This window comes from Ranitomeya imitator, chromosome 7 (assembly GCF_032444005.1).
Source record: "Ranitomeya imitator isolate aRanImi1 chromosome 7, aRanImi1.pri, whole genome shotgun sequence".
NCBI classification, from domain to species: Eukaryota; Metazoa; Chordata; class Amphibia; order Anura; family Dendrobatidae; genus Ranitomeya; species Ranitomeya imitator.
The window spans coordinates 50637640-50659920 of NC_091288.1; the positions used below are offsets into that span (position 1 = coordinate 50637640).

At 41.8% G+C, this 22281-nt stretch overlaps 1 protein-coding gene across 1 annotated transcript in view; it reads right to left on the reverse strand.

Annotated features, from left to right (window-relative positions):
- Positions 1-284: 284 nt before the first annotated feature.
- The window catches only part of CCDC141 (coiled-coil domain containing 141), a 162768-nt gene continuing 140771 nt past the window's right edge, over positions 285-22281 (reverse strand). The window contains exons 19-23 of the mRNA XM_069733219.1: positions 16516-16710; positions 14760-14943; positions 12524-12636; positions 10171-11051; positions 285-330 (exon numbers count right to left, since the gene is read on the reverse strand). Of these exons, the coding sequence (XP_069589320.1) occupies positions 285-330; positions 10171-11051; positions 12524-12636; positions 14760-14943; positions 16516-16710 (1419 nt within the window). The remainder of the gene's footprint in view (positions 331-10170; positions 11052-12523; positions 12637-14759; positions 14944-16515; positions 16711-22281) is intronic.

The following is a 22281-nucleotide window of genomic DNA, read 5'->3' on the forward strand; positions in this document are numbered from 1 at the left end:
AATGTCTGGAATCAAATGGGACAATCCAGATGATGTTTTCTACAGAGCTCCCTTCTCTTTTTTGCACTGCAGAATATTTTAGTATGTGCGCTTGTACAGAGGGGACTTTATTAAATTAGTAGCGTATAAACTTATTCATTTCTTTCACATATTATAATGATTACTCAGTTTTTAGCAATCTGACCACTTATTGCCATGTTGACTTTAGACAGCGTAAATCTGCTTAGCTAGTCACAGCCTTACTTTATCTGGAAGTCATCTCTGAGACATGAAGTACTTCTGTTCTATAAATGGTGCATGTCCCCCTTGTTGAGTTTTAAACCTTGAATGCTGTCAAAAGAAAGGTTTTGCTATAAGCCGCTTGCCAATCTTGTCGCATTATAACTATAAGTTAGTGACTAGTTCCATATAGTTAAATTAACAACTACAAAAGACTAGTAGATGTGAAATCTCGTATTATAAAACACATTGGGGCAGATTATTTCCTGTTGGGATCTATAATTTGTAGAACAGGGGTCCCCAACTCCAGGCCTCAAGGGCCGCCAACAGTGCAGGTTTTCAGGATTTCTTTAATATTGCATCGGTGGGAATGTGATCATCTGCACAGGTGATGATTCCAACCCCTGTGCAATACTAAGGAAATCCTGAAAACCTGCACTGTTGGCGGCCCTCGAGGCCTGGAGTTGGGGACCTCTGTTATAGAACATAAATGCAAAAAAGGCACTCATAAAACGCCACAAATCTATCAGTGTGGCGTGCTATCGATCACAGATTTGGTGAATGTTTGTCTCCCATTAGATTTTTTTCTTTTTAATATTGTTAATTGATAGTAAAGTTTCGTCAATTGTCTTGCACTAGAGTTGGGGCAAATAAATTTGTGTCCGCTGTATGGAAGCAGAAGGTCCACCTCTTATCTGATGGCATCCGCGGCTCTTCTGACGATTAGCCAGCCTGGTACGACATCACAAGTGTGTCACAGTGCAACGATGACATCGCACCAAGCCGGCAAACCAGAAGAAGGGCCACAGTCAGGTAACAGGCAGTTCTCCCGCTCGTATCCAGTGAGCGCAGGCCACTGTCATGGCCGATAGACTGGGACATGCAAATCGATTCTTAAAAACCCTACTTTGCATCTAAAGATTGGAGCTCAAAAATAGAAAATTAAGTACATTTTGCAATTAGCCAAATGTTCATCCCTTTTTCACGACACTTTAAAAAGTGTTGCGCAGCACAAACATCTGTTCTTTTTCACGCATTTAACTGATAAGCTTGTTTGAAATATATAGGTGACATCTAACATCAGAGTTGTGGCACAACAATAGTAAATCATCCATATTATGTTATAACACAGCTGTGTTACATGAGCTGTAGAAAGTACAGTTGAGCAAAAAGATTTGCAGGAGACTGGTTCTGCATCCACATCCATATTCAATGGCTACCAATTCAGGGCAGTGCAAAATTCCTCAGCTGGAAACCTCTTGTGACTACTAAGCCCTGCGACATCATAAAGTCGTTAGTACAATGCACGTCATTTGCACAAATTCTCTTTTCCCTGCATGAGTCATCCCCCTCTTCAACTCCTGAGTCCTGACCTATCTGACCCGCCTCTTCCTCCTTCCAGGGACTTTGCAGTGAGCATAATTGTAGTTTTAGTGCTAACTCATACAGGGAAAAGAGACTTCTTGTTCCTGTGTAGAGCTTAGAAGGATTCAGCTAGTCTGTTTTTAAATACAGGATGTCATAGACCTAATGGAAAAGAGAAGAATTTACTGGGTAGAAAGGCAAAATAAGCAATTGTAAGTACACAGTGACATATAATATGATGACTAATATATTAAGAGGATACAAACTTTTATGGAAGGGCTGTTTTAAATAGTCACCAAAGTGGCTTTCCAGTCATTTATTTTTCAAGCAAAAATGAGCACATGAAGATGTCACATGACCACTACAGGAAATCAGAGGCCACTTATTGACTAAAGTAGTGACAGTTTGTCTGAGCCACAAAGGAGAGCTCAGGGTGTGTTTCTTCCTGCTCAAAAGGAACAACACCACTGCAGTCAATCAGGTGCTGCTGACTGTATAGAGATGTCACATGATGTCCCCAATCAGAGTAGGAATAAAAAGACATAGGCATCGAAGCAGAACAGCAGGGGTCGAGTACCTGAGTACCTAATTTTTTGAACTATAAAGTATTTATGGGTAATGAAAATGTAAAGATAATGTCATGAATAAATAATTAAAAATATAATGGTCAATTTTCTGAAGCCACAAAATGAGGTTGCAAATTTTCATCTATTTGCAGGCAAAAATTCTAAATGTGTGGGATTGTTGGTGAAAATGTGTTGCAACTGATCAATCACGAAGGACAAATTGAAGTATTTTTGTGTCTTGCGTTTTGCCTTCAAATTCCTTTGGCATCATGCACAGAATATTGTCACGTGCTTCAGATTTCATTCACAATCTTCAAGAAAAATTATCACAACATGCTGCAGTTTTATACAAGATTTTTACCTGTAGGAGCATTGAATGATAACACCTTCTCTTCGTATATATGGCTTTCATCTTAGTACTTAATTCAGGGGTGGGGAACCTCTGGCCCGTGGGCAGATTCACAGGGACTGCAGTGTTTGGGCTAGCAGCCAACCTGTTAAAGGGACACTGTCACCTGAATTTGGAGGGAACAATCTTCAGCCATAGGGACGGGGTTTTTGGGTGTTTGATTCACCCTTTCCTTACCCGCTGGCTGCATGCTGGCTGCAATATTGGATTGAAGTTCATTCTCTGTCCTCCGTAGTACATGCCTGCACAAGGCAATTCAGGTGACAGTGTCCCTTTAATTTCTTCTTGCACTGCAAGAAGGCAGCGTTCACTACTGCATGCTGCAGTGCATGCAGTGAAGGATTACATCCTGATGCTGGCCAGTGTTAACGTCTGGATGTACTCTGTGGGCAGGGACGGACAGGGACTAAAATTCAGCCCTGGCATTTGAAGTCACACAGGCCCACTTGTCACATGGTGACTGTATAATATATTTGTACACTTGTAGGTTACAAGAAGTGAGGGCAGTGTAACAGGACTATATAACATATAATTACAGCTGTATCCAGCATTACAGCTCAGTACTATTTATTGCTTTTAGTTGCAGTACCAAGAAAAGCCGCTACTTTACCTACATAACTGGATCTCATAGATAACCTCATTCTGATGCTCCATAAACTCTGCCTACAGCCACTTTTGGTTCCGCTGCGCAGCAAGAGACCCGATGACTCTGAAGAGTGGTGACATCAGTAACGTCACCGCTCTTCAGATATTCCGAGTCTTGCACTGAGCTCGGCGACTGTGAAGAGCGGTATTGTTACTACCGTCACCGCTTTTCAGAGTCGCTGGGTCTCGCCAGGTCTGGGCTAGTAGTGGGGGTGTCCTCTCCATTACTTACACCAGGGATTGATAGCAGCTGACATTACGCAGCTGACAACCCTAAAAATCATTACACATACCAGAATTAAATGCTCTGGAGGCTGGGAAAAGCAGTAGAGTTAGCACTATTCCCAGGCGCCGGGTGCTAACTACAACTGTCATCATCCTTGCCTCATCTCCCTGCGAAGCATTTCTGCTGTATTTACATGCGCTGATCTCAGGCCGCTAAATGAGTGTGATCGACAATACTGAAGTCGTTTGCTTGTTTCCCGGCCTCTTTACACCAACTGAGAAAGAATGAAGGGAACAGAACAATCACAATTAGATCAATCTGCCCCATACAGAATCATGTTATCAACAGCACAACTACAGTTTACACCAGTGATGTGCTGCTGAGAACAAGGATTTCTGTTCCCACATAAACAATCCAATCACTCGATGAATAGGCAGCATTTTTCTTGTTTAGTATAATACACCCCATAGTCCTCCATATATTATAATGTGCACCTCAGTCCTCCATATAGTATAATACACTCCTCAGTCCTCCATATAGTATAATACACTCCTCAGTCCTCCATATAGTATAATACCCTCTGTGTAGTGCTCCATATAGTATAATACACTCCTGTTATGAACAGGTAATTCAGAACCACAATGGACCTTGAAGTTCAGAGCACACTAAGTGACCTGACATTTACCAAAAACATAGAATGAGCTCTGAGACGTGGAAACTCTGCTGACCGCAATCCCTAATCCTATCACACCACACTAGAGGTAGCCGTGGATTGCGCCTAACGCTCCCTATGCAACTCGGCACAGCCTGAGAAACTAACTAGCCCTGAAGATAGAAAAATAAGCCTACCTTGCCTCAGAGAAATTCCCCAAAGGAAAAGGCAGCCCCCCACATATAATGACTGTTAGTAAAGATGAAATACAAACACAGAGATGAAATAGATTTAGCAAAGTGAGGCCCGACTTACTGAATAGACCGAGGATAGGAAAGATAGCTTTCCGGTCAACACAAAAACCTACAAACAACCACGCAGAGGGGCAAAAAGACCCTCCGCACCGACTAACGGTACGGAGGTGCTCCCTCTGCGTCTCAGAGCTTCCAGCAAGCAAAAAAAACCAATATAGCAAGCTGGACAGAAAATATAGCAAACAAAAGTAACACAAGCAGAACTTAGCTTATGCAGGATAGACAGGCCACAGGAACGATCCAGGAGGAAGCAAGACCAATACTAGAACATTGACTGGAGGCCAGGATCAAAGCACCAGGTGGAGTTAAATAGAGCAGCACCTAACGACTTAACCTCACCACCTGAGGAAGGAAACTCAAAAGCCGCAGTACCACTCTCATCCACCAAAGGAAGCTCATAGACAGAACCAGCCGAAGTACCACTCACGACCACAGGAGGGAGCTTGGCCACAGAATTCACAACACACTCCTCAGTCCTCTATATAGTATAATACACTCCTCATAGTCCTCCATATGATAAAATACACTGCTCAGTCCTCCATATAGTATAATACACTCCTCAGTCCTCCATATAGTATAATGTACTGCCACAGTCCTCCAAATAGTATAATACACTCCTCATAGTGCTCCATATAGGGTCATTCCATGTCAAGTGAACCAATGATTTTTACCACTATATTTTTAATTCTTTTGAGATTTTGTTATTTGGTAACAGTGTGTCAGAGAATTCAAAATGTGAAGAAGAAAAAATTCTAGGTATTTTTTTTTTTTTTTATTGATTTTCAAAGTTCGGAAAAAGTGCGAATTTCGGTGTTGCCTGCCTTTACATTTCTCCCCATAACTCAGGCTAGAAAAGAGATAGAGAAACAAAATAAACACCATTCTACTCAGAACTGTACAGGCTTTCACCAGATATGTCACAAGAGTATCTTTGATAATATTTTACCTATGCGAATGCAAGCGCAAAGCTTTAAAATGCATTTCCAAAAAAAAGTTTACGGTAATTTAAAAATTTCAAAAACTGCACATGTGCCTGCTATGCTCCTATCCACATCTGTAGCAAAATATAAGATGGGATCGTGATGGGATCAGATTTTAAAAAATAAAACTATTACAGTGTCAATTCGAAAATCTTGATTTCAGAGCTGTTCAGCCTGTGGTCTAACAGTGTGGGGTCTAGATTTACCAAATAATCCATGATTGCTAGATATTACTGTATTATTTTATTATGTTACCACTTAGAAGCAGGAGAGGACAGAGGAGAAGCTTTGTTAGGGCTGAGAATGACCAGGGGTAGACGGTGACTGCAGAGCAGATGACCGGCCGGCAGCTCGGGCCTCCAGAGGCCACATTCACACCAAATCTTAACACCCAGGCAACTCCTCAAATGGCGGGAGAAAAGTATTCTTAACATCCAGTTCATGTATTGTACAAACCAGGACTACGAAGAGGAGGAGGAGAGTTTGTTATAACATCAGTTACAGGAAGCAGAACCCATCACAGGGACTCAGCAATACCGGACTGTCATCCCATGTAGTGGAAATAAAGACAGTGACGACCATGAAGTGATAGAAGGCGGCACAAGATCGGCAATGGACGACACAACTGGCTATGTGACCTGTGAATATGATAGGAGCTGGCGACTACTGGACTCTCCAAAGATTGTGAAAATGAAGACGTAGAAGTGACTTTTCTGCACTTTCTGGTCCAGCGCCGTCCTTTGTGTATCCAAGAAAATCAGACATTGTAAAAGTTACAAAAATCAGATATAACTCAGGTGGAGCCGAACACCTTTTATCTTTTGGTTTATTCAAAGAATTCAGGTTGAAAATGCTGAGCAAGTTGTTATGATGATTAAGATGGATTTATTCTGGCACTTCGGTATTTGTTTTTTGTGTTTCTTTATTGTTACATATAAATGTTGAATGCAATAAGTTGTAATTTGAAAAGAAAAAAGGAAGAAACTCACACAAACATAAAATCAGATGATTCAAGGCTTAAAAAAAAAATACAAATTTGATAGATCCCAAATTGAGTCCCTGTACAAATATAAACACGGACATGAGTAACACACATGCATGTTTTCACAATTTTAAAACATACTTTTTTTCAGAATTGCGCATCAAAATTTTTAATTTGATTTCTAAAAAACAAAATATAAAGAAATATAGTCTTGTGACATATCAAATGAAAGCTGGTACCGTTCTGAGAAAAATGATGCCTCTCCCACCTCTATATCTTAATTCTAGCCCGGGATATGATAAAAAATGTAAAGCCATACCAGGCCAAAATCCGCGCTTTTTCAAAACTTTAAAAATCTGTAAAAAATTAACCGATGAAGAAAAAAATTCTAAACTTTTAATTTGTAATTAACTAAAGTTGTACTTCATAAAAACAAAAAATAAAAAAAATCTAAAGACGTAAGGTAAAAAAAAAATTCATATTTGGATCATGATGTGGAATGACCCTATAGTATAATGCACCACCATTGTCATCCATGCAGTACAATTCACTTCCCATAGTATGCACCCCATAGTTCTTCATATAGTATAATGTATTCCCCATAGTCCTCGATACAGTATAATGCAGCCCACATATAGTATAATGATGCCACTCCAGAGTGTAATGCAGCCACCCCACAGAATATATTGTAGCCCCCTGAGTATAATGTAACCCCCAGAGAATATAAAGCAGCCCCCTCATATAGTATAATGCAGCCCCTGCATATATATGGTAGCCCCCTCATAGAGCATAATGCAGCCCCCATAGAATACAATGCAGCCCTCCTCATATAGTATAATGCAGCTCCCCATAGAATATAAATGGAGCCCCCTAATAGAGTGTGATGCAATCACCCCTCATAGAATATAATACAGCCCTCCATAGAATATAATGTAGCCCCCAGAGAATGTAATACAGCCCCCCCATAGAATATAATACAGCACCCCATAGAATGTAATACAGCCCACCTCCCCACAGAATATAATACAGCCCCCCATAGAATGTAATACAGCCCAGCCCCCATAGAATGTAATGCTGCCAGCCCCCATTGAATGTAATACAGCACAGCACCCATAGAATGTAATACAGCACAGCCCCCATAGAATGTAATGCAGCCAGCCCCGTAGAATGTAATGCAGCCAGCCCCGTAGAATGTAATGCAGCCAGCCCCCATAGAATGTAATAAAACCCCCCAATAGAATGTAATGCAGCCAGCCTCCATAGAATGTAATGCAGCCAGCCCCCATAGAATGTAATGCAGCCCCCCCAATTACCCCACAATGCAGTTCTCTCACTGATATATATTAAAAAAACACACTTTCCTCACCTCTCCTCGTGCCCCGCGCTGCTTCCGGCTTCGGTCTCTGCAGCTGCAGTCTGCCCAGCCACACAGCAGGTGCGCGATGATATGATGTAACCCTAATGTCTCCAGTGATGTATATACTCCAGCCCCGGTGTCTCCTATGTGCTGCATATGGACCAGCCCCTGTTTCTCCTATATGTTGCATATGCATCAATTGCAAGTGAGCAGTGATTAATTTCCCACTGTGAGGAGACATGCAGTGCAATACACCACTATGTTCGGAACAACTTAGTGCTGCAAGTTCTTTACAAAACTTATCATCGCAAAGGGTCAACTACGCTCCAGACACAATGCAAATCTGGAAAGTCAGTTGCAAATAGTAACATCATCAATACCATCTAAGAGCACAGTCGCACCAAACAACTCCAGCCGTCACATTATGGATGAGTTAATTGTTTGACCAAATATAGCAGGATCATTTTCAAGTTGATAATTTTGTATGCCCCTCAAAAGATGTTATAAATATCCAAAAGGCCCTTGGCAGAAAAAAAGTTCCCCACCCCTGACTTAAGTACCTATTGTATACTTTATTCTTCATTTCGCCCAGTCACTTCGCACATTGATTGGATCAACAGTTGGAGGACATAGTCAAAGTCAGTTTTTCTTTTTAACGGATTTCACTCAAATCTGGCAATTGATGAAAAGATTGTCTACCAAAAATTAGAAATGTGACTCATTGGTTTTACCCATCAAAAGGATTAGGTTATTCATGATGTGGAAAATATAAATGATGCCAGAGCCTTTCTCTAAGAGGATTAAAAATTCAAAAAAAAAATCAAAATGCTGGTCTAGTGACAGAAGAATCTTTGCATCTATGGCCATGTTGATGAAATTGACTGAGTAAAAACCAGCAAAACCATCTGCATTATTGCTTATGTTTTCTAAAAACATATTTATTACAGACATCATATTCAATAACAAATTTTATTAATAATCTGTTCATCACATTCCAAGTATCATCTAGATTTGGTAGAGGTGGCTATTTCTAATACTACTTTAGTGCCACCCTTACAACATTTCAAGAATATTGGTTTTGATAATAGCGGGCCAACTAAATAACAGAATATTCCAAGTGAAGCAGATGGGCAAAATCCATAGTACATTTTCACAGAACCATTGTCATATATTTCACAAAGCACACAAAAAGAGAAACTCAAACAAAAAAGTTTAATAGTGAAACAGTTTGGTATCCTGTAGAAAAAGCTTTATTTTGTAGGGATGTTCCTGAATACACAGGCATAGTAAGGGCTGTTTTCAAGTTAAATGTCATTGTGGAATGTAGTGTTAGAAAAGGAACAACAGATGAGGAATCGGACTGTGAGCAATGGAGGTAAAGTTAAAATATACTATAATATGGATATGAAGAGGGACCATGCTGTAGTATTGGCACCGTGGCCTTCAAACTGGTCTTCAAGGAACATCGTACAAATCAAGAGCCAGAAGAAATTCGGACAGTGCCTCATTGCTTCTTTTTTTTTGTAAACTGATCCTAGCAGGTCGAATTATATTTATTGCCCTACACTATGACATAATGGTCTATGTAAGGCACAACTGTGTCCAGAGGCATATCTAGAGAGGCAGGAGGGGCATTTGACTGTAAGTGTGCCAATCACATATGAATGATTGGTCACGTGACGACGTCTACTCAAACCGCTTGGGAAAGGGGCGAGCACCAAACAGAATTCTTGCCCCAGGTGCCAGAAAACCTACATGACTAGGATCTCTCAGTCTACCAACCATTTTGTTGTGATACTATAGAACATTTAAAGGGGTTGTTTACTACTTGCCAAACCCCTTCTTAACAGCCCAAGTCCCTCTAGTAAAATAAAAGAAAGTTTATACTCACCTCCCACACTGGTGCCTTCCAGAAATGTTGGCATACATCCTCCAGACCACATTTGGATGACATTGTAGGATGTGAGCACTGCAACCAATCAGTGGTTACTGATCAACTGCAGCCTTTACTATTTTGTCAGAGAGTGGTCTCATGGAATATCGACGAACGGCAGTCAATCAACAACTATAGATTGTCTACAGCCATAACATGCCACAAAAAAGTCACACAAATGAGGTCTGGAGGTCCTGGCCAATGACGCTAGAACAGTGCCAAGAAATCCAGGGTTAACATCGCTATAAAAGCGCCGTCGGTATAAGAAGTGAGAATAAGCTTTCCATATTTTACTCGGGGGGACTCTGGCATAGAACAAGAGGTTGTCTAAGTAGTAAACAACCCCTTCAAAGCTCTATCAAAATGGCTGGCCTTAGGTTCCTTGAAGACCGGTTTTTAGAAGCTCGAAGAATGGAAAGTCAGGTTAGGACATAATATGTCAAACCAGGTGCACACAAAATAAGGTGATAAGAACACAAAAATAAGTTACTCTATATTTTATTTTCATTATATGCTACCCACCATGTTAGAGTAGGCTCTGGATGTCCGGAAACTTCTACTTCCAAAGTAACAGGAGAACCTTCCTTAACTGTCACATTTTGCGGGTGATTGGAGAAGACAGGACTTTGACCTGCCAGACTAACACTGTTTTGTTTCTCTGAAATACTTCTAATCGCCTCTTGGGTACCCATATGCCTCTGGCAGCTTTTGGCAGGGTCTAACTGAAACATGAGACCAGAGAATTCATCTGGGGTAGCATGCGCCCTATCTTTAGTTCTAGCAGTGTTATCGGAGGCATGCAATTGTTCTGTTTTTTCCGTGCTTTCGTAAACAGAACTGCGCTGCAAATGAGTTTCATGCACCTCGTTCATCATCTGGTAATTGGGTTTAGATTTGGCAGGAGAAGAGCTTAGGGAACAGCGGGCCTCATTGACTATTGTCGAATGGTGGGAGAAGGGAGACTCTGCTTTGTATCCAGCAGTGGGTGAAGAGAAACGCTCAGTGTAGCTAGAAGTCTTTTCCTTTCTGTGGCTTGACATATCAGTGTAAGCAACAGGTGTTAAGAAATCAGAACTGTCTGTCACCCTTTTGCCAATGGTGTTTATGTGCATTTGCATGCTGTAGGAGCTGACATGCATGCTGTGCGAGCTGTAGCAAGGCTGCTCATCCTGCTCTGTCTCTGACTGGGGGAGGTTGGATTCAGGAGTTTCAGCAAGCGGAGGCAAGGAGATGTCATCGGGGGATATGCACTCATATTCATCCCCAGATACAGCTTCTTCTGCCAGCAATTCAGGCTGCAAGTCTGTATCTACTTGTATACTACCGTCTTTGGGAGTTACTGGCAGATCTATGGTTTCCCCAGTTTCATTGCTTATGGAGATTTCTGGTACTTTCTGTGGTTCCTTTTGAAAAAAGAAAACATTTCAATTCAACACAAATGTAATCCCATTTTTTCAATATTTGCATCTCGTTTGCAAACATTCTAAAAATGTAAACATCTACTATATAAAGCTGAATGTGTGTGTGTGTGTGTGTGTGTGTGTGTATGTATGTATGTCCGGGATTGGCATCTGCACCGTCGCAGCTACAGCCACAAAATTTTGCACAGTCACACGTCTGGACCCCGAGAGCGTCATAGGCTATATTGTGAGGTGAAATTTTAACCCCGCGCGTTCCAATTCACCAAACAATTTTGCCCCTATCTACATAATGGGGAAAAAGTGAAAGGAAAAGTGTTGGAGGCGTCGCAGCTACAGCCACAAAATTTTGCACAGTCACACGTCTGGACCCTGAGAGCGTCATAGGCTATGTTGTGAGGTGAAATTTTAACTCCACGCTTTCCAATTCACCAAACAATTTTGCCCCTATCTACATAATGGGAAAAAATGAAAGGAAAAGTGTAGGAGGCAAATTGACAGCTGCCAGATGTGAACAAGGGGGACTTAAAGAATGAGAGCGATGGCGCCAAAGAGTATATACCGTACAGTTGCTAAGGTGGGGCCCCGACATGGGATACTCACCACACACAGGGATATGAACACACACACAAAATGCGCCACACACTACCACGTGCTTGAACACATATTACCCTCAGCACACATTTCACCACAAATACACCAACCTTGCCACATAAAAGTCGAAACACAAAAGTTGCCACTCAAAACTCGCCACGCGCATACTATATACAGGAGGAGATGACACACAGATATATACTATATACAGGGGAGATGACACACAGGTATATACTATATACAGGAGGAGATGACATACAGGTATATACTATATATAGAAGGAGATGACATACAGGTATATACTATATATAGGAGGAGATGACGACATACAGGTATATACTATATACAGGGGAGATGACACACAGCAGGTATATTATATATACAGGGGAGATGACATACAGGTATATACTATATACAGGAGATGACATACAGGTGTATACTATATATAAGGGAGATGACAAACATGTATATACTGAGGTGAAAATGAAAAGGTGTGAGTGCAAAATGAGAGGAGTGAGGGAAAATAGTGGAGTGATCGGAAAATGACAGATGTGAGGTCGAAATGACAAGTGTTAGGGGGGAATGAGAGGAGTGAGGGAGAAAATGAGAGATGTGAGGGGGAAAATGAGAGATGTGAGGGGGAAAATGAGAGATGTGAGGGGGAAAATGAGAGGCGTGATGGGAAAATAAGAGAAGTGAGGTGCTATAACTAACCACAGATATTTACTTTGCCCAGGCAACGCCGGGCTCTTCAGCTAGTTCAATTTATAAATCTTAACTATGGTTGTATTCCATTAAAGAGATTCCGCTATAGTTTATATTCATAATTCAGCCTATTGAAATAAAACTATCATGATATTTACCTGCAATTTATCCTCTAGTTCCTTTAAATAGATACATAAATCATTCACAGAGATGAGGGCTTCTTTGTGTTTTAGCAAAGTCTTCTCAACATATTTTATTCCCTCCTCTGCTCCTAAAACCAAAACATTCAGATATGAGAATTGTCACTTACAAAAGGATATAAAAGGTTTAAAGGGAACCTAACAGCTGATACCTGCTGCCCGATGTACAGGCAGCACGTATTAGACATTGGCTGCATGACTTCTGCCATGTACGTTTGACTCTGAAATGCTGCAGTGTGTCAGTGAAATTTTTTTTTTAAAAGTCGCCAAGCACCAAGTTGTATTGGTTACCAGTCGGGCAGGCGGGTCGCCGGCTGCTTCTCACTGCCCACTGCCTGGAGTGATACGTGTCTTCCAGCATGCGTCTATTAGGAGAGATCTGTCAGTGAAAGACTGGCCCAGCCTGTATTGATGCACTGCAGAGGGTGCTGTCAATCAGTGCTGGGGCAGGCTAACTGCCATTGCTCTGACTGCTGGGAGCGATGACTGTAAGTGCTCTGGTCACTCTTGCATGACTGAAAGCCAGTGGCTCCCGGGAGAAATAAAGCATTTTACCTCCCACATGCTGAACTTTCAGTTGGGCATATGGGCACCTTCATAATGCTATTAACCTGCAAATTAAGCCCATATCTAACTTGACAGGTTCCCTTTAATATGGTCTGTGGCCATAAACTAGCTTAACAAAAGCACAGATAAAAGACAGATGCATTACAAACTTTCCCATCATTCAATATCAATTAGCTCACTGACTTATTAGAAATTAATTGAAGTTGCAGCCAGCAACCGTGCAACACATAGGCTATAAAAGGCAAATGGTGCAACATTTTTTATGAAGTTCTACTGCAAAAATGATTTTTTTTAACCCTTAATGCATGTATTTAAATGCAAAATAAAATGTAATAATGGTACCCAAAAGTGGACAAGTACTTTAACAAACTTCCTATTTCAAATAATGTGCAGAATTCGAAATCTATTGGTACAACAGCCCTGGGTAAAAAATAAGATGTTAACTAGTGATGAGCGAGTGTACTCGCTGTTCATGCTTTCCAGAGCACGCTCGGGTGGTCTCTGAGTATTTGTTAGTGTTCTGAGATTTAGTTTTTGTTGACACAGCTGCATGATTTATGGCTGCTAGACAGGCTGAATACATGTGGGGATTCCCTAGCAACCAGGCAACCCCCACATGTACTCAGCCTGTCTAGCAGCTATAAATCATGTAGCTGCATCAACAAAAACTAAATCTCCGAGCACTAACAAATACACAGATCACCCAAGCGTGCTCTGGAAAACCTGAGCAACGAGCATACTCGCTCATCACTAATGCTATCCAATTGTCAGATTTTCATTTAAATGGGCATTCTAGCAGAAAAAGTTAGCACCATTCCAAAGGATGGTTGATAACATCTACATTGGGTGTAGGACAGCTGAACCCCCCCCCCCCAACTAATTCCCAGAACATATATAGCGCAGTGGTTAAAAGTATTGTCCACTACTTGGACAACCCCTTCTCAAATCACTATGTTCTCCTTTATAAAATAACAACAGCTATACTCACCTCTGCTAGGGACGCTGTTCCAGCGGTTTCAGCATTGGGCCTCCCAGATCTCGTGTGACATTGTTAGGTCACAGTTCTCTCTCTCTGGCTTTGGACAAATCAGACATCCAGAGGAAGCAAGAGAGCATCCGCAGCTGTGACTACCTCCAGATGTCTGATTCATCTAAAAAAAGAAAAGACAGTGAAGTGGGTGCTGATTAGCTGCAGGGCTTGTGTGACATAACAGTGTCACACAAGCCCCGGGGAGAGCTAGTGCAGACACCGCCGAAACAGCGCCTGCTCTGGAAGTGAGGATAGCTGTTATTTTATAACAGGGAACATAGTGATTGAGAAGGGGTTGTCTGAGTAGTGGGTGACCCCATTGAGCATGTGCACTGCCTCTCCAGTTATTGTCCGTGGGACTACTGAAGATAGCTAAGCTCCATTCAAATCAGGGACAAAAGTCTGTTCTGGGGTTTTGTATGGGTAATAGGGGACATTTTCTTCCAATAGAAATACCTCTTTAATCCATACCTAAAGTTTCTTCTGAACAATTGTAAAATAATTGTATCATGACTCTCCTGCTCCAGATACCGCTAAAGCAAAAATCTATGCAGATCTACAGCGCTGGTAACAGCATAAAAGAAATCAAATCCTCACCATAAATGTGTTTTGCAATATTTGTCATTTGCTGGATTCTTTCTTCTTGTTGTGGTACAGTGGGTTCCACAAACTTGTTAAACTGCTTCAGAAGCACCTCTACGGACTCCTTGGTTTTACACTCTGCAGAGTAACGTCCCACTCTGACCACTGTGGAACAGGCTTCTTCACACCAAAAGAGACTCTTCAAAAGGACACAAAGAAAAATATTAAACAATATAAAAAAAAATATACCACTAAAGAGAATAGAAACCCCATAATATTTCAGCAAGATACAGCTGAGTGAACACGTCGGCAGTGATGGAGGGAAAAGGGAAGAGGAAGGTGTCTAATGAAGGCATGAAAATCACAGGTGAAATTCTAACTCTGGCCATACATTTTTTCTGTTAGTAATTTCTACATAGTGAAAAGCACTGAATATTCCGGTTTTGCTCTTGGCATTCAATACACAGGTATAAGTTTTGCAAAGTATGATTACATTTTGTCAAAATTCTAGAAAGCTTGTCCTAATGTAAGTAAATAGCATTTACCTTGTAGTTTATTAAATAATTACTTACCATATATTTGCTTTTGAAAAGCCATTAAATAAATCAAGGACTTCACTGTCTCTATGGCGGACTAGTGTGCTGACATTAGAAAGGAGTTGTCGAGGATCTGGGGTAATTTTTAGAATGCACTGTAGCTTACTGAATATCACTAGTGTGGAGTGTGCACACCGTTAGGATTAAATTCTACTTGTCAGTTTGAGCTGTTACGTGATCTCAGGTATGCGATTTGCATACTTACAATCATGTACCAACTAGATTTTCATCTACTTCTCTCAATACGACTTTGAAAGAAGCAGATGAGAAGCTAGTCAGCACGTGGTGACCGCTCGAGCCAGCAAGCAGAGCCAAATCTTAACAGTGTGTATATTACACAAGGTTAGCATTCAGCAACCTGTAGTGTTTGCCAAAAATATTCCCTGGGCTGGACAACTCCTTTAATGTAATTAATGGATGTTTGACATAGAAATGTTGGCTTTCCTAGTATCAGACATAATGATGGGGCAGATTTATTAAGAGACTTTGGCAAAAGCTGCTCTAAGGTTTAAGGAATTATTGTGCGTAATGTCAAGTCGCACCATGTTATTGACCTATTCATTATGCAATTAGACATCATTTCCACCTCCTTCCACAAGGATATGCGCCAAATTTAGCAAAAAGTGTCTAAAGTTGTGCATATATAGGCTTCATCTGCGCTTCATTAAATGTAATAAAGAATCATTTTATTAAAGAGAATCTGTCAGAAGGTTTTTGCCATGTAATCTGAATATAGTGTGAGGTAAGGGTTAAAACACAGATTTCAGCAATGCCTCTCTTATCAAGCTTTGCGGTTTCCTTTGCTTGCAATGATTGTTTTAGCACCAGGAGTTTATCATTGCTGGGACACAGCAGAGTGCATGCTGGTCCGACACGCCCCTCCTGTGATAGGCACCGCACTGTCTATAGACTATGTATATACAGAGCCTGGTGTGGGCGGGGTTAGCTTCCTCAGCTCTGCTGTATTGCTAAATCTAAAAACTCTGTCAGAAAGGCTGCACCCAGTAAACTAAGTGATACATCATTGGATTCAGCTTCTCTTTGCCTACATCATGCTGCTCTCAGATTAGATAGCAAAAACCTGCTGACAGATTCCCATTAAATTATTTTCCTTTTTAACAACATGGGACTTTACAATTAGCTCTAATAAACTGAAGCAAAGCAGTACTTATTACCTCCTCCATTATATGTTGTAGATCTTCAGCCATTTCAAGGTACACTTTATAATCTTTCATCACGACACTAAATTCATTTATTTGTTTCTGAAGATTAGTAATTGACTCCTGAATAATATCCGCTTTGGTCATTTGCTGAGAAGTGTTGCTTTCTAACAGTTTCCTTTCCAAATGATCAATTTTCTTCTTTAAAGCCTCCATACATTAATAGAGAAAATGAACATATAATTTACAAACAAAGCATTGAAACAATTATGGAAAATAGGTGCATGCTGTCACAGGTCACATCTTCAGATTTTCCAAGACGTACTGAACTTCCACTGCATTTCTAAGTGGGATACTTAAAGGAGAAAATGTTCTTTTCTTAAGTAGTGGAGAATTTAAACCACTATCCCACATAAAAGGAGGGGTATAGTTTGTGTCATATGATGCATGCTAATAAGGGGTCAGGGAAAAGGGCAGCAAATTCCATTGAAACATACGATTGGAGGCCAAAAGAGCTACAGTATGGATACACAACAGGTTATGGATGCTGTATGGAGAATGCAAGCAGAGAAGACCATTTATCTAGTGCCATCTCTCTGGTTGCTACATCTACTGGTATTCATCATTCCTAATTTACATAGTATGCATAAGTCCCGATTTTAGCAGAACAGTCCTGCAAACTGGAATGCAACTTCAAAGGAATAAAAAAGAGCAACATTTATGTTACATATTTCCATAAATTATGTGTAATCATGAGGAATGACACAGGGAAAAAGTATTGAACACGTATACTGAAATTTAATTAATACTTCCTACAAAAGCCTTTGTTGGTGATGACAGCTTCAAGATGTCCCCTATATGGAGAAACTAGCTGCATGCATTGCTGACGTGTTACTTTGGCCCATTCGTCCACACAAACACTCTTCACATCATGAAAGTCCCGTGGGCTCCTTCTATGAACTCAGCTTTAGTTCCTTCCATAAATTTTCTATTGGATTCAGGTCTGGTCTTTCTAGCAGCTTTAGTTTATCTTTCTCTGAAACAATTGAGAGTTGGCTGTGTGTTTGGGATCAATGTCTTGCTGAAATATGCACCCTTCTTTCATCCTTATCCTGGTAGATGTCAGCATATATTTTTCAAAGATGTCTAGGTACATTCGCCATTCATCCTTCCTTCAATCATATGAAGTTTGCCAGTGCTATATGCTGAAAACAGCCCCATACTATGATGTTCTCACCTCCAAACTTCACTGAAACCTTCAGTATTTTATAAATTCTTCTGTAACCAATGCAATCAGTATGTTTTGCAACAATAAGGTTGTGAAGGTTTTGAGGCACCTCACTGGTTTTACCTGTCATGGGATGTTTCTTGTGTGGCATCTTGGTAATGAGACAGTATTGAGACAGTTAGTTGAACCAGCTAATGTTATTTTTCACTAAGTGGCAGGATTGCATTCAAATTGATGATATATTTCAGCTGGACTAATGACTTTCCATGGAATTTTGACTTTTCTTTCTTGATGTGTTCAATACTTTTTCTCTGTGTCATTTCTCATTATTACACAATGTATGGACAGCTGTGCTTTGATTTCTTTGCCTGTGTGGATGGGATGGGTTGTCACCGGCATCTGGTGAGAATTTCTTGAAATTACAGCTTTAGAAATCTATTTACTTAGAAAATTGGTGACACTTTCAATACTTATTTCACCTACAGAATCTGTTATTTCTTTTTGGCATAATAAAATCTGTCTATGGACGAAACATTGCTCTTTTTTCCTAACTAAAGAACGTGGACACCTTACTTCTTTGGATTCATCTGTGATCTGGTGGAGAGTCACCACAAGAAAACACAGGATAATTGGAGTGGTGCATGGCAGGGCATCAAGAAAATTGTTGTGGAAACCCTTCCAAGAGTAATTGTTTTGCAGATTTTTACAGGGTACAACTTGAATGTCTCATTTTTTGTGATTTGAATTTTATTAAGTAGGATTTATTAGTTCAAATTTATCAACTTTTAAATGTAAAAGACATAAGGCCCTTAAACTCAACATTGTTCCTGGAAACAACTCTAAACCTCTAATTATAGACATTAGCAAGTATGCCTCTCACTTCATTACTTCTTGTAGTCATGTGATTGCAATTAAAACTGTGGCCAATCTCAATACACAATAGTTTTGTTTACTTATTTTAGAATTTAAGTTTCTGTCATTTCTTACATGGTGCTTGGGAGAATGGCTCCATCTTTTATCCAAAAATCTCCTGAACCGACAAGATCTATGTGCCTATGAAATGACTAATATGGATCACTACATAAGGGAATTAATATGTACATTCATAGATTATGAGAAATAAGCCTTTGATTAATCATTTACAACATATATGTGCCAGCAATGTGAAAGTGGAGCATAACAATGCAAGATTAAAAGAGGTTATCTGGAACTAAAAGGATTTTCTCAACTTTTCTTCATGATCACACTGTTGCACTGCCTCCCGTTTTCTTCCTTTGCCCAAACTTTGCATTCTGCGATGCTGTAAGCAGAGACAGCATCAGAGAACCACAAGGACACAACCTGGCTGGATCCACTAGCTAGCTTCAGAACAGTGCATACAATCTACAGTTGTGCCTGAAATTTTGTAACCTGTTCAGAATTTTCTATATTTCTGCTTAAAATGTTTTCCTTAAAGTCTATAAGACTTTAACATAAGCCATCAAACTAGATTAAGAGAATCAAATCAAAAAAATGAATCAAAAATATTAGACTCAGCCATTTTTTTATAGAGTAAAATGATCCAACAATACATGTCTGTGAAAGACAAAAGTATGTGTACCTTTGCTTTCAGTATCTGGTGTGACCCCCTGGTGAAGCAATTAGTGTAGCTAAACCATTCTAGTAATTGTTGATTAGTCCTACCAGGGGCGGAACTACCGCGGTCGCAGGGGTCGCAGCTGCGACTGGGCCTGGAGTGCTTAGGGGCCCGCCCAGTCCAGCAAAGACTGAGCGGGTCCCTAAGCACTGAGCTACAAAATTGTAGGCAGGCAGGTCCGCAATGCTCCGGTGGCAGCCGTTTAACCCCCGAGTGCAGGGTAAGCAGCGTTCATAACAGAACGTTGCCTGCCCTGCACAGTAATGATGTTATCGGGGTGGGCGGGGTTACCACCCAATGCTCTCCTGTCCTGAAATAGGAGTTGCTGCCTGACACAGAGACTCCAGGACCAGAGCGATCTCTGTGCTGGCAGCTTTGTGCCTCTCTGCAGGTGATCTGTGCCCCTCAGCTCTGTGCCCCCCCACTGTTTGCCCCAATATGATCTCTACCCCCCCCGCTGTGTGCCCCAATATGATCTCTGCCCCCGCTGTGTGCCTCACTATGATCTCTGTGCCCCAATATGATCTGTGTCCCGCTGTGTGCCCCAATATGATCTGTGCCCCCCGCTGTGTGCCCCAATATGATCTCTGTGCCCCCCGCTGTGTGCTCCAATATGATCTGTGTGCCCCAATATGATCTCTGTGCCCCAATATAATCTCTGTGCCCCGCTGTGTTCCCCAATATGATCTCTATGCCCCCCGCTGTGTGCCCCAATATGATCTGTGCCCCCGCTGTGTGCCCCAATATGATCTGTGCCCCCGCTGTGTGCCCCAATATGATCTGTGCCCCGCTGTGTGCCCCAATATGATCTCTGTGCCCCCCGCTGTGTGCCCCAATATGATCTATGTGCCCCCCGCTGTGTGCCCCAATGTGATCTCTGTGCCCTGCTGTGTGCCCCAATATGATCTCTGTGCCCCCCGCTGTGTGCCCCAATATGATCTGTGCCCCCTGCTGTGCCCCAATATGATCTCTGTGCCCCCCGCTGTGTGCCCCAATATGATCTCTGTGCCCTGCTCTGTGCCCCAATATGATCTCTGTGCCCCCCGCTGTGTGCCCCAATATGATCTCTGTGCCCCCCGCTGTGTGCCCCAATATGATCTCTGTGTCTCCGGCTGTGTGCCCCAATATGATCTCTGTGCCCCATGTGATCTCCTTCCCCCAACTATAAGCCCCCTGTGATCTCTGTACCTCTCAGCTATGTGATCTATGTACCCCCTGCTGTGTTCCCCAATATGATCTGTGCCCCCCGCTGCATGCCCCAATATGATCTCTGTGCCCCATGTGATCTCCATGCCCCCCAACTATAAGCCCCCTGTGATCCCTGTGCCCCCCAACTATGTGCCTCCTGTGATCTCTGTACCCCCCGTGATCCCTGTGCCCCCACCTATGTGCCCCCTGTGATCCCTGTGCCCCCCAGCTATGTGCCCCCTGTGATCCCTGTGCCCCCCAGCTATGTGCCCCCTGTGATCTCTGTGGCCCCCAGCTATGTGGCCCCTGTGATCTGTTCCCCCTGTGATCTCTGTGGCCCCCAGCTATGTGCCCCCTGTGATATCTGTTCCCCCTGTGATCTCTGTGCCACCTGTGATTTCTGTGCCCTTTGTGAGTGCGGCCCTCGTTCAAGCTTGGGAGTGCATCTGCAGCCCTGGTCAGTGCGGGCAAACAGGAGAGTGTGCGCACACCAGGGCCTGTGCAGAAGTGTGAAAAGGCCACACAGACGCCTGAGCCTCACTCTGAACAGTGCTCTCCTCACCGATCCCAGGCCGGCATCCGCTCCAAGTCCCCAGCACCTCCGACGCTGGCTGGACAGTGGACCCTCCTCATCCTCCTCCATCTCAGGCGAGTACCAGGATGAAAGCTTTCTATGTATATGCAGCATTTGCAGTTTGACCTGTATACTGTGTATAGAATGCTGCATGTACAATATATAGGTGACACTGCTGTATACAATCACCGTATCACCTATATAATGTATGTTCAGCAGTCTATATTCATTATATAGGTGACAGTGACTAATGTGTATATACGTGATATAGGGGATACTGCTGTATATATATATATATATATATATATATATATATACATACATACATATATACAGTATCACCTATATAATGTATGTACAGCAGTCTATATACATTGTATAGGTGAAACTGTTACTGCGGTATGTACGTTATATAGGTTATACCACTGTGTGTAATATACTGTGCCCCCTGTGTATAGCTCATATAGGCCAGCCACTGTGTGTGTGTGTGTATGTGTGTGTGTGTATGTGTGTATATAACACACACACTGCGGCTGGCCTATATGACTTATACACAGGGGGCACAGTATATTACAGAGAGTGGTATAACCTATATAACGTACATACCGCCGTCGCAGTTTCACCTATATAATGTATATGTGTGTGTGTGTGTGTGTCTGTCTACATATATATGTATATATATATATATTTACACACACACACACACACAGCACTCTGATTGATTGTGATAAAAGTGTCGGACTCTTTATTGGCCCATGTGGCAACATTTCGGATCAATACCTGAACAATTCTCTGATATGAAACTGAAATGTTGTCACATGGGCTAATAAAGAGTCCACTGTTTAAAGGGATTGTCTCCCACTAGGACAACCTCGTCTTAAACTGAATGTTCGGCCCCAATAAATTAATAAAGCCTATACTCACCACCTGTGCCGGCGCCATTCCCACAGTGGCTGTGATGACCCGCTTGGGGCTCTGATGTGCTGTTGTGATTCCCGGCACCAATCAGCACTGGTGTCACTTTCTCCATCTTAGGACAAACTGAACGTGAAGACGAAGTCCAGGACAAGGGTGTGAGTTTGGATCAGGATACCCTCCGCGAGGCTGGAGGTTGTGATCTGTATACAGACCATGAACTTCACTCTTGTGAACACA